Source organism: Leucoraja erinacea, chromosome 27 (assembly GCF_028641065.1).
Source record: "Leucoraja erinacea ecotype New England chromosome 27, Leri_hhj_1, whole genome shotgun sequence".
NCBI classification, from domain to species: Eukaryota; Metazoa; Chordata; class Chondrichthyes; order Rajiformes; family Rajidae; genus Leucoraja; species Leucoraja erinaceus.
Window position 1 is genome coordinate 5,905,611 of NC_073403.1, and position 13,815 is coordinate 5,919,425.

Below are 13,815 nucleotides of genomic sequence, written 5' to 3' on the forward strand. Positions count from 1 at the left end.
TGCTAGCCTGAAACAAAGCGCGTGATTGGCCAACTGGCAGACAACTCAATGTTAAATGTGCTTTGATTGGACTAAAAATTCCCAACATTTTTCCGGTTTTTCTCTTAATTTAATTTTAAAAATGTGCAAGTCTTCTTCATATCGAGTTTCAGGGGTGATTTATATACATTTTTTTACACAATATGTGAACATTTCATGTAGTTTGGTGACTTGGGTCACGAAACTGCAGAATAAAGCTCCTCGGCCCACAGCCTATGAGGCCTGCAGTGATGTAACTTAGACATACTGTTACATACATCAGTCTGCACCTGTCAAATTAACTGGAGTTTAGCTCTAAATATTGTACCTCAAAATATAATGAAATCCCCCCCCAAAATTGTTGTTGTCAAGCAAAACTAAAACTGAGGAGTTGTGGAATTTTAGTAAGAAACCCAAAATTGGTTTGTGACTAAGGTTGAAGTAAAGAGTATACCATTGCTGTTGCATCCAAAATCCAGCAGGCGTTGATTGTGAAAACGGGGAACTGGTTCTGGTTTACACAAAAAAAGACACAAAGTGCTTGAGTAACTCAGCAAATCAGACGGCATCTCTGGAGAACATGTATAGGTAAAGTGCTGGAGTAACTCAGCAGGTCAGCAGCACCTCTACCCTCCACAGATGGGTCTACCCTCCACAGATACTGCCTAACCCTGGGAGTTCCACCAGCTCTTTTTTGCTCTCCCACTGATCATCTAGAAACTGCAGACAAAAGGGACTCCAAAGACAGGTAGGTTAATTGGCTTGGTATAAATCGGAGCCTACCTTTTCCCTACCTTTTGGAGCAACAGAGACCGGCCCTGTTGCTCCAAAAGGTAGGGAAAAAAAGAGGGCAATAGTAATTGGGGACTCTATTGTTAGGGGGTCGAATAGGCGATTCTGTGGACGCAGTCGGGAGACCAGGATGGTGGTCTGCCTCCCTGGTGCCAAGGTCTCGGACGTGTCTCAACGCATCCAAGATATCCTTAAATCAGAGGGAGAGGAGCCTGAGGTCGTGGTACATATAGGTACCAATGACATAGGTAAAAAAAAGGGAAGAGGTCCTGAAGGGAGGATTTAGGGAGTTGGGAGGAGAGTTAAGAAAAAGGACCAAAAAGGTAACAATCTCAGGATTACTCCCTGTGCCACGCGACAGTGAGAGTAGGAATGGAGCGAGGTGGAGGATAAATGCGTGGCTGAAAGACTGGTGCAGAGGGCAGGGATTCAAGTTCCTGGATCATTGGGACTTCTTTTGGGGAAGGTGGGACCTGTACAGAAAGGATGGGTTGCACTTGAACCCGAGGGGGACCAATATCCTAGCGGGGAAATTTGCAAATGCTGCTGGGGAGACTTTAAACTATAATGGTTGGGGCGAGGGACTCAAATAGCGAAAGCTAGTAGACAGAATGGGAGGCAGGAAGCAGAAAAGGGAAGCACTCGGACACAAGAGGAGAAAGAAAAAAAAGGAAATAAACAGAGAATAAGAGATGGGGGGTTTCTGAAATGTGCATATTTTAATGCTGGGAGCATTGTAAGAAAGGTGGATGAGCTTAGAGTCTGGATAGACACCTGGAAGTATGATGTTGTGGCGATCAGTGAAACGTGGTTGCAGGAGGGCTGTGATTGGAAACTAAATATTCCAGGATTTTGTTGCTTCAGGTGTGATAGAATTGGAGGGGCAAGAGGTGGAGGTGTTGCATTGCTAGTCAGGGAAGATATTACAGCAGTGCTTTGGCAGGATAGATTGGAGGGCTCATCTAGGGAGGCTATTTGGGTGGAATTGAGAAGTGGGAAAGGTGTAGCAACACTTATAGGGGTGTATTATAGACCGCCAAACGGGGAACGAGAATTGGAAGAGCAAATATGTAAGGAGATAGCAGATATTAGTAGTAAGCACAAGGTAGTGATTGTGGGAGATTTCAACTTTCCACACATAGACTGGGAAACACATTCTGTAAATGGGTTGGATGGGTTGGAGTTTGTAAAATGTGTGCAGGATAGTTTTTTGCAGCAATACATAGAGGTACCTACTAGAGGAGGGGCAGTGCTGGACCTCCTGTTAGGAAATGAGACGGGACAGGTGGCGGACGTATGCGTTGGGGAGCACTTCGGGTCCAGTGATCACAATACCATTAGTTTCAATATAATTATGGAGAGGGTCAGAACTTGACCTAGGGTTGAGATTTTTGATTGGAGAAAGGCTAACTTTGATGAGATGCGAGATGATTTAAAAGGAGTGGACTGGGACATTTTGTTTTATGGGAAAGATGTAGAAGAGAAATGGAGGACATTTAAAGGGGAAATTTTAAGAGTACAGAATCTTTATGTTCCTGTTCGGTTGAAAGGAAACAGTAAAAATTGGAAAGAGCCCTGGTTTTCAAGGGAAATTGGACATCTTGTTCGGAAAAAGAGGGAGATCTACAATAATTATAGGCAGCATGAAGTAAATGAGGTGCTTGAGGAGTATAAGGGATGTAAAAAGAATCTTAAGAAAGAAATTAGAAAAGCTAAAAGAAGATATGAGGTTGCTTTGGCAAGTAAGGTGAAAGTAAATCCAAAGGGTTTCTACAGCTATATTAATAGCAAAAGGATAACGAGGGGTAAAATTGGTCCATTGGAGAGACAGAGTGGACAGTTACCTGCAGAGTCAAAAGAGATGGGGTAGATATTGAACAATTTTTTTTCTTCGGTATTCACCAAGGAGAAGGATATTGAATTATGTGAGGTAAGGGAAACGAGTAGAGTAGCTATGGATACTATGAGGTTAAAAGTAAAAGAAGTACTGACACTTTTGAAAAATATAAAAGTGGATAAGTCTCCAGGTCCTGACAGGATATTCCCTAGGACATTGAGGGAAGTTAGTGTAGAAATAGCCGGGGCTATGACAGAAATATTTCAAATGTCATTAGAAACGGGAATAGTCCCCGAGGATTGGCGTACTGCGCATGTTGTTTCATTGTTTAAAAAGGGTTCTAAGAGTAAACCTAGCAATTATAGACCTGTTAGTTTGACTTCAGTGGTGGGCAAATTAATGGAAAAGATACTTAGAAATAATATAGATAAGCATCTAGATAAACAGGGTCTGATTAGGAATAGTCAACATGGATTTGTGCCTGGAAGGTCATGTTTGACTAATCTTCTTGAATTTTTTGAAGAGGTTACTAGGGAAATTGACGAGGGTAAAGCAGTGGATGTTGTCTATATGGACTTTAGTAAGGCCTTTGACAAGGTTCCTCATGGAAGGTTGGTTAAGAAGGTTCAACTGTTGGGTATAAATGCAGGAATAGCAAGATGGATTCAACAGTGGCTGAATGGGAGAAGCCAGAGGGTAATGGTGGATGGCTGTTTATCGGGTTGGAGGCAGGTGACTAGTGGGGTGCCTCAGGGATCTGTGTTGGGTCCTTTGTTGTTTGTCATGTACATCAATGATCTGGATGAAGGTGTGGTAAATTGGATTAGTAAGTATGCAGATGATACCAAGATAGGGGGTGTTGTGGATAATGAAGAGGATTTCCAAAGTCTACAGAGTGATTTAGGCCATTTGGAAAAATGGGCTGAAAGATGGCAGATGGAGTTTAATGCTGATAAATGTGAGGTGCTACACCTTGGCAGGACAAATCAAAATAGGACGTACATGGTAAATGGTAGGGAATTGAAGAATACAGTTGAACAGAGGGATCTGGGTATAACCGTGCATAGTTCCTTGAAGGTGGAATCTCATATAGATAGGGTGGTAAAGAAAGCTTTTGGTATGCTAGCCTTTATAAATCAGAGCATTGAGTATAGAAGCTGGGATGTAATGTTAAAATTGTACAAGGCATTGGTGAGACCAAATCTGGAGTATGGTGTACAATTTTGGTCACCCAATTATAGGAAGGATGTCAACAAAATAGAGAGAGTACAGAGGAGATTTACTAGAATGTTGCCTGGGTTTCAACAACTAAGTTACAGAGATAGGTTGAATAAGTTAGGTCTTTATTCTCTGGGGCGCAGAAGGTTAAGGGGGGACTTGATAGAGGTCTTTAAAATGATGAGAGGGATAGACAGAGTTGATGTGGACAAGCTTTTCCCTTTGAGAATAGGGAAGATTCCAACAAGAGGACATGACTTCAGAATTAAGGGACAGAAGTTTAGGGGGAATATGAGGGGGAACTTCTTTACTCGGAGAGTGGTAGCGGTGTGGAATGAGCTTCAAGTGGAAGTGGTGGAGGCAGGTTCATTGGTATCATTTAAAAATAAATTGGATAGGCATATGGATGAGAAGGGAATGGAGGGTTATGGTATGAGTGCAGGCAGGTGGGACTAAGGGGAAAAAAAGTTGTTCGGCATGGACTTGTAGGGCCGAGATGGCCTGTTTCCGTGCTGTAATTGTTATATGGTTAAATGTAAAATTGCCCCTTATGGATAGTATTAATGTACGGGGATCGCTGGTCGGCACGGACTCAGTACGTTGTATCTAAATTAAAAACGAAAAAGTTGGTTTGTGTCAGGTCCTGAGTTGTCATCAACTTCTGAGCAGCAATCTAATTGACTTTATAGTTGCACATTAACATCCCAGCAGGACTGAAGAGGCAGGGCCCAGCTCAAAGATTTTTGGATGGAAGTGGGGGGAATGAAGATCAACTCAAGACCTGAACTCTCACACTGAGCTTGCATATCAAAGTGCTGCAATTTGCACATTCAAGCAGTTTTTATGGCACTTTAAATGTGCTGCGAGTAATCGCTAATGTGATTTAAACAGCCTGTAAAATTGAGTATTTGCATTTATAGCCATAAAATATACACGCTTTTGCCACCTATGCCTGGCTGTGGGCTGTAAACTCCTGTTGTAAGTTAATGTGGCAGTAGCCATGACAGTGCACATCTCTATACATCTCCATGGCTGCTGCAACTTCAAACTGCTCCAGTAAGTCATGACTTTTTCCATTCTATTTGAACATTCATCTCTCTCAGGACTATCTGATTTTCTTAGATAGACACAAAAAGCTGGAGTAACTCAGCGGGTTAAGCACCATCTCTGGAGAAAAGGAATAGGTGACGTTTTGGGTCGAGACCCTTCCTGAAATGTGACGTATTTTTCTCCAAAGATGCTGCCTGACCCGCTGAGTTACTCCAGCTTTGTGTATCTATCTTTGGTTTAAACCAGCATCTGCAGTTGCCTCCTACGCATACCGATTTTCCCAGGCAGGGTTTAGCCATACGATTTGGTAATCAGACCTTTGATCACCAGTGCATGGATGTTCATTTCTACCTCAGCTAGTCTGGGGGAAAGGTTTTACAAAACATTTAATTACATTTGTTGTAGAAACAAGCAACAAAAGATTCTGGTTTACTCCAGCACTTTGTGTCTTTTTGTAACTCAGCAGGACAGGCAGCATCTCTGGAGAACATGCATCGGTGATATATCAAGTCGGTCCCCTTCTTCATACAGAGTCGGGACTCTTCGGGAAGGATGCTGAGTTGACCAGAAACGTCAACTATCGATGTTCTCCAGAGATGCAATCTGACCCGCTGAGTTACTCCAGCACTTTGCGTCTTTTTCTAAATGAGATTTGTTGCTAGTTTAAATGGGGAGAGAGTGACAGCTTTTTAATGAGAGGTAATATTAAAATCTCTGACTCTGTAATGAACTAGGAATGCACGCTTTCTGCGTCACTCTAATGGTTATTTTAGATGCTTGTTTTCACTGTTTGATTTTGGTTTGAAATCACGATTCCTTTTAATATCCAGTGGTGTCGCTGGGTGGGGATTTAAATTAATTTTACCTCATGGGCTTTGTCTAATGTCCTGCCACATCTGGTCTAGTTTTAAAAATAGATAAACTTGTTCTTGGATTCTGTCTTGATTTGTGCATTAGTGATAATTGCCTACAAATTCTCCTGGTCACCCTGATGTTAATAGCATCAATACATTTTACACAGAGGATGGTGGGTATATGGAACAAGCTGCCAGAGGAGGTAGTGAGGCGGGTACTATAACAACATCTAAAAGGCATTTGGACGAATAAATGAATGGCAAGGTTTAGAGGGATATGGGCCAAACGTAGGCAGGTGGGACCCGCGTTGATGGGGCATCTTGGTTAGCATGTGTGAGTTGGACGGGAGGGCTTTTTTCTGTGCTCTGATTCTTTGACTTTTAATGATTTTTTTCAGTTGGAACTCCTCTGTATCTGTCACCTTTACTGCAGCTCCTTTATTTTTCGGGAGTCCTGAGCTAGGTGAATGCAAGCAGACCTTCTTTGTAATGATGATTGTATCTCACGGATATGTGAATTCTGAAGAAGGGTCCCGACCCGAGAGGTCACCTTCTCCAGAGATGCTGCCTGACCCACTCAGTTATTCCAATACTTTGTGCCTTGCAATGTAGCATTTTGCTGCTATATTCTAGAAGTATAATGCATTAAATCACGTTGTTTTAGACAATGTTTGGAAAACCCCAGCATGGTTTTAGACAGATAAATCTGGAAGAGCTCAGCAGGTCAATTACCATCTGTCGAGGCTAAAGATGTGGGTCGGCGTTTCAGGTTGTGACCCGTCTGTCGTAGTGCAGGGTCTTGACCTGAAATGGTGACTTGTGCTTTTTGTCTCCACAGATGCTGCCTGGCCCACTGAGCTCTAGAGCAGGAGTCTTTGTTCTAGACTACAGCATCTGCAGTCTCTATGTTTAAGAAGGAACTGCAGATGCTGGAAAATCGAACGTACACAAAAATGCTGGAGAAACTCAGCGGGTGCAGCAGCATCTGTGGAGCGAAGGAGATAGGCAACATTTCGGGCCGAAACCCATCTTCAGGGTCTGGAGAAGGGTTTCGGCCCGAAACGTTGCCCATTTCCTTCGCTCCACAGATGCTGCTGCACCCGCTGAGTTTCTCCAGCATTTTTGTGTATATGCAGTCTCTTTGCTTTGTGTTGTTTAGTTTAGAGATACAGCGCGGAAACAGCCTTCTGACCCAGCGATCCCCGTACACTTACATTATCCTATACACTAGGCAAAATTTATAATTTTACCAAAGACAATTAACCGACAAAACTGTAGGTCTTTGTGGTGTGGGAGGAAACTGAAGCACCTGTCGAAAACCCAAGCAGGTCACGGGGAGAACGTACAAACTTCGTACAGCCAGCACCCATAGTCAGGATGGAACCCAGGTCTCTGGTGCTGTGAGGCAGCAACTCTACTAATGCGCCACTGTGGGCTTGAAGTTTTTGCTCACCTCTTGGGGGGGGGGGGGGGGGGAAGAGGGGGAAGGAATAAAATTAGCAAAGTAGTGGATCGGGGTCTGTTTATGAATGTTGTTTATCTGGTGCATGAGGCTCGGAGAAAAGACCCTTATTAAAAAAATATATATCAACCACCAACTTAAGTCTTATGGAACTGAAAGTAATTTGTTAGTTTAATTAGAGCAACAGGAGTTGGTGTATGTATAAAGGGGTTGTTCTCCTATCGGCAATATGTAACTGTATATGAAGGAACTGCAGATGATGGTTTAAACCGAAGATAAACACAAAAAGCTGGAGTAACTCAGCAGGTCAGGCAGCATCTCTGGAGAAAAGTAGTAGGTGACTTTTCGGGTCAACTGAAAAAGGGTTGCAACTCGAAACTCACCTATTCCTTTTCTCCAGAAATGTTGTCTGGAGTTACTCCAGCAATTTGGTCTAATATCTTCCGCAAAATGTAACTAGTTGGAGCCTCAGCTGTCTACTATTTATGAATAATTTTGGTGGCAAAACAAAGCGTCTCACAAAACTGCAAAGGATCGGAAGAAGTATAGCTAATGAGATTACAAAAAAATATATTAACATTAATTGATCAGGTCAATATCCTGCAAATTGAAAGTAATCTATTTTGCATGTGAAGCAGATTGAAATTAGTAGCTTGAATGATAGTAATTCAGCACAGAAACAGGCCCTTCGACCCAACTCTCCATGCTGGCCATCAAATGATGAACGTCTAGATACTGGATGTCCAATAAGAGTCCATGTATCAGTAAAATGGTTTCAGAAAATTCAAAGAAGCTGTGGATTAATGTTCTGATCATTTCCAAATTCTAACTGCAATTAAACTTTTCTTTCTAAGCCTCCGCCTCGCTTCTCAATTTAAGACTGGACACCGTGGGGAAAAAGCCGAACAAGAAGAAAGCTGAGGAGGTTCTGGAGGAGGAGGAGGAGGAGGAGTACGTGGTGGAGAAAGTGCTGGACAGGCGCATAGTGAAGGGCAAGGTGGAGTACCTGCTCAAATGGAAAGGATTCTCGGAGTGAGTATTCACAAACAGCAGATAGGCACAAAAAGCTGGAGTAACTCAGCGGGACAGGCAGCATCTCTGGACAGGAATGGGTGATGTTTTGGGTCGTTTCTTCAGATCCGAAATGTCACCCATCCCTTCAATCCCGAGATGCTGCCTGCTACGAGTTACTCCAGCTTTTTGTGTCTGTCTTCGGTTTAAACCAGCATCTGCCGTTCCTGCCTACACATTCACAAACGCCAGCCTGGCTTTGGCTCTTTATTTCAATGCTGAGTGATCTTTCCAGTAGCAGGAAGCGGCGAGTGTAACGAATTTCCATTCAGAGTTATTGGTCAAGTGGAAACTGGGTCAGGAATGAGTAGAAACAAGGAGCTGCAAGATGCTGGTTTACGCCAAAGATGCACACAAAGTGCTGGAGTAACTCAACAGGTCAGGTAGCATTTCTGAACAAAAAGGATAATTGCCATTTCAGGCCGGGACCCGTTTTAGTGTGAGGAAGTGTCCCGGCCTGAAACGTCACCCATCCTTTTTCTCCAGAAATGGTAGTGGTTAGTGTTGTGTTGGGGAGTGTTCAAGAGTCTGATGGCTTGTTCGAATAAGCACAAACCAGAGGTTATTGTGAGATGCTTCTCTTCCTCTTGGATCTTTAGCCCTGTACATCTATCTATGCACTGCATTGAATTGCTAAGTCACTGGGTTATGAGTGCTCATTTATTCTGTGGATGGATCAACAACATGTGGTATTGGACTGGAAGCTGTTCCACTAACTCACAGCTCAGCGGTTGCTGTTGATGAACTAAATGATTCAGGTCCAAGTGTTGGTATTCAGTGACTGGAATTATTTTTGCAGTGATGACAACACGTGGGAGCCGGAGGAAAACCTGGACTGCCCCGACCTCATCGCAGAATTCCTGCAGTCCCAGAAAATAGCAAACGATGGCGTGGATAAAACAGAGGGACCAAAGCGGAAAGCAGAGTCTGATACGGAAACAGAGGAAAATAAAAACAAGAAGAAGAGGGAGGAGGTCAGTGAAGGTGCTGCCACAGCGGGTGACCAACACAACCTGTGGTCAGTCCCAGAGGAAGCTTTCTTGAGAGAGGGGCAGGTGGGGGAACAGAAACATAGAAAATAGGTGCAGGAGAAGACCATTCAGCCCTTTGAGCCAGCATCGCCATTCAATATGATCATGGCTGATCATCCAAAATCAGTACCCTGTTCCTGCTTTCTCCCCATATCCCTTGATTCCGTTAGCCCTAAGAGCGATATCTAACTCTCTCTTGAATACATCCAGTGAATTGGCCTCCACTGCCTTCTGTTGCAGAGAATTCCACAGATTCACAACTGTCTGGGTGAAAAGGTTTTTGCTCATCTCATTCCTAAATGGCTGACCCCTTATTCTTAGATGGTGTAGATGAAGTCGAGGGAGCTTTCCTACAGTCTGGTGACCAGAGCTGCAGACAAGGCTCCAAGTTGGACATTCTCTGCTCTATGCAGCCAGTATGGAGGGACCCTGTCCCCTGTATTGGCTTTTGTAGGAAAGAACTGCAGATGCTGGTTTACACCGAAGATAGACACAAAATGCTGGAGTAACTCAGCGGAACAGGCAGCATCTCTGGTGAGAAGGAATGGTTGACGTTTCTGGTCGAGACCCTTCTTCAGACTGGAGAAGGTTCTCAATCCGAAACGTCACCCATACCCTCTCTCCAGAGATTCTGCGTGTCCCGCTGAGTTATTGCAGCATTTTGTGTCTATCTTCCCTGTATTGGCTTGCCTGGATTCCATTCTTGGGGAGGTGGTCAGATTGCCCTTGCTCACCGTGTCCCCCTGCCCATTGCCTTCTCGTCTGTTTCTCTTGCAGCAGGAGAAGCCAAGAGGGTTTGCCCGAGAGCTGGAACCAGAACGTATCATCGGGGCGACAGATTCAAGCGGGGAGCTGATGTTCCTCATGAAGTGGTGAGTTTGCAGCATTACAGTCGATCTCTGTGGTACCTGTAACCCAGCTGCGATGAAGTGATTGAGTGAGCTTGCTGTGTGGTGCGGGCTGGGGGGCGGATTATGCTGAACAAATGAGCAACCTCATGGTGACTGAGGGATATCAGACCAGCGCCAAGGCTCTTCACCATTCACTCCTCCTCCAGCTCTTGAGTTATCCTTGTCGCCCTCCCCATCCCGCACCTGGGTGGCCATCGATGATGAAACATAGAACAGCAAAGGAACTGGCCCTTCAGCCCACAATGTCTGTGCCCATCATGATGCCAAGTTAAACTGATCCCATCTGCCTGATGTGTTCTCTTTGGGACGTATGACAATAAAACACTGGATTCCTGACTAGATACACACAGCGAGAAAACAGGGCCCTCAACACAACTTGCCCACACCGGCCAACATCCCCTGTCTACCACCTGCCCGCATTTGGCCCACATCCCTCTAAATGTCCTATCCATGTACCTGTCCAAATGTTTCTTAAAGGTTGTGATAGTTCCTGCTCAGCTACCTCCTCCATGCAGCAGCTCATTCCAACACCCAAGGTCTGTAGAAGGGCTCCGATCCGAAAGATCACCTGCCCATTCCCTCCATATGACACTGCCTGACAACCCAGAGTTCCTCCTTCGCTTTGTGTTTTGCTCCAGTTGCCATCGGCTGCAGTTCTTTGAGGTCGTGGTTGAAGAGGGGATTGCTAACGGCGGCCTTTGCTTCTCCCGTGCAGGAAAAACTCAGACGAGGCCGACTTGGTGCCGGCAAAGGAGGCGAATGTGAAGTGCCCGCAGGTGGTCATCTCCTTCTACGAGGAGCGTCTAACGTGGCACTCCTATCCCACCGAGGGGGAGGAGGAGAAGAAGGAGGAGAAGTAACGGAGCAGAGGGGCTCACACACCTCCCATTTACTACTTTACACGACGAGAAAATAATCCCGACATTTGCAGACGTGGTTTTCAGTTGTACAGATGTATAGTTCTCCGGGTGATACTTCTCTCAACTCCTCTCGGACCTGGTTTATTGCCTCTGACTGCCAGGGGCCGGGCAGGTTGTGTTTCAAATCCAGCATGACTTATTTTTAATTTCACTGTTTTATTTTTCTCCAGGTTTTTGGGGGTAATAACTAATTGTAGAAGCCAATGAGTTGTAGATTAGTTGCCTTGGCTTATAGCATCGGGTTTGTGCCCGTGAAGGCAAAAGGAGTCTGCAGGTGCTGATTTAATTCACAGCCTCTTTTAGTGCAGTGTTTTTGTTGGGTTTAGCTCAGATTGCACCTCCAGCCCTCCTCTCCCTTTGCACCTTCTTGGACCTGAAGAGCAGCTCAGGGTAGACTCACATGTTGTGTACTCTCCACTGTGAGTTGATGAATGCCTGACCACAGGACCGATTGCTGTTCCAACCAGCCTGTGGGAGGCTTGGTGACCGACACTGCCTTCCCCCCCCCACCCCCGACACTCCATCCTGCAGTGATGTTTCCATTGTGGTGAAAGTTTGCTTCTGTTGGGCCCGCGCTGTTTGCTTGGTAATGAGGAGGCAGAAGCATAGACAGTGGGTTAGAGCTTCATTCTGTACAGTTACAATCCCAGGCTGCTAATGGCCTTCATCTGTTACTGGACCCACCAGTCGGCACCACAGCCACACTGTGCTCTCTGCGACTTGCTTCACTCATTCTCCACAGTCAATGGGCTTCTGCTTGTCGGTGCCTGGGCCTGTGAGTGGTGCTGAGGCTTGGTGCAGACAGCGGAGAGACATCGCTCTGCGACTGTGTGAACGGGCAAGGTGAGTGAGTCAGTGTTTTAAGGTATTTGTCTCAATTGGAGTTTTACCTCTGGGCCCCCAGTCCCACGTGTTGATCTCTGCCTCTCTGGTATTCTCTACTCGTTATGGTTAGGTTAGGGGCGGGTTGTGAATGTAAGTGATGCCGCGGAACTGCATCTCCAACAGTGAGCTGGGAAATGCCGAGGCTGGGCACCAAACGTGGCACAGAGCGGGCAGCGGGAAGCGACACCAGAACAGGTACAGAGCTGGATATATACACACACGCACACAGACACACGCACAATGCTGGCTGCTGCCCTCAACGACAGCAGCTTCTCATTCCATCCCACGAAACCGTTGCATCATCAACGATTGACAAAACCACCTCCTCGCCCTCTTTAGTTCAATGTCCAGCCTCCCAGGGAGGGGTATAGGCAACAAACACAGCGTGGGTTTATTGGTGTGTGTGTGTCTCCCTCCCTGGGGCAGCTGAGACCAGTGTCAGTAGACAATGATGAGAGAGCATTCTGTCCCCCGTGGAAGCTGGGGAAACCTGCCTTGCCCACTACCGCTCAGCCAAGCCAGTAACAGTCACAGGTCAAGCTAAAGGGAGTGCCCCTCTGCTCTCTGCAGGGTTGCCATAGTCTGCTCTGAACGGAAGCCACGCAAGGGGGTGGGGGGGGGGGGGGGGGGCGGGAGTAGTTGTTTGTATTTGGACTTTTTCACGGGAGGAGTGGGGGCAGCATCTGACATAATCCACGTACTGTAGGCGGGGGCCATGGAGGAGATTCCTTCAGCTAGCTGTCTCAGCCATCCATTGTTCTCGCACACCTGGTATTGATTTGGCAGTTCATGTGTTATTGGAGTACGACTAATTGTGTTCAATAGTAATTTTTAAACAGGATGGGGAGGGAGGGTGGGGATATGTTTGTGTCTGAGGTATTTGTGGAAGAGAAACACAGAGCATGGAAACTACAGTATTAGTATCACTTTCCTAGTTTTCATACATTGCAGCTCTTCTGCCTGACTCGCATTTAATCATCGAGTGTAGTCTTTTAGAGGGGAGATCTGATTTTAGCTGGTTTTAAAGGATCTGTTTTTGTAGAATCCCTATTGAGTATTGTAATACTGCTCCTACACCCTGTGTGTCACTAAACAGGCGAGCAAATATTATTGTGTAATAAAACCCAAAAAACAGCTTTGAATGTGTTCTACTCTTTGCAAATGATTCACACTGTGTATGGGCGTGTTCACCCCTTATTTTAAAACATCTTCTTTAAGCGTTGCGCCTCTCACTTTATGGTGACCATCTAGCCTTTGACATTTCCACCCTGGGTAAAAAAGGTTCTGACTGTCTACCCTGCCCCCTCATAATTGATATATACCTCTGCCAGGTTTCCCCTCGTCCTCCAGTGATTGAGATAAAACAATCCAGGTTTGTCCGATCTCTGCTTGTAGCTGGTCTCCAATGTCCAGCATTTCCTGTTACTTCAGACCTGCAGTCTTTACTTCATTACCTCTTCATGTGGGGAGATGGGGTGAACAGAGAAGGAACCTGGGCAAAGGAGCCAAGGCTGATTCTGAGCTACAACAAGAGTTTAAAATGCAGGCAAGGCCCCCTCCTGCTGGCTGTTAATTAGATGCAGAAAAAAAACCTCAGCGGGTCAGGCAGCATCTGTGAGAATATTTCTCACCCTTAACTTTGCGACCAAAGCCTGGTTTGCAATTTCCCGGTCACAGGACGCATCATCCTTAGTCTGAGATGCTGAGGGTCTGAACTGGGATGTGGTGGGCTCTGGGAGTCAAATGCCATAGACCATCCATTTATG

At 45.5% G+C, this 13,815-nt stretch overlaps 1 protein-coding gene across 1 annotated transcript in view; it reads left to right on the forward strand.

The window, feature by feature from the left end:
* The window catches only part of LOC129710138 (chromobox protein homolog 1-like), a 19,733-nt gene extending 6,542 nt beyond the window's left edge, over positions 1-13,191 (forward strand). Inside the window, exons 2-5 of the mRNA XM_055656887.1 lie at positions 8,086-8,263; positions 9,102-9,276; positions 10,111-10,205; positions 10,960-13,191. Coding sequence (XP_055512862.1) covers positions 8,086-8,263; positions 9,102-9,276; positions 10,111-10,205; positions 10,960-11,104 — 593 coding nt within the window. The 3' untranslated portion in view covers positions 11,105-13,191. The remainder of the gene's footprint in view (positions 1-8,085; positions 8,264-9,101; positions 9,277-10,110; positions 10,206-10,959) is intronic.
* Positions 13,192-13,815: the final 624 nt, after the last annotated feature.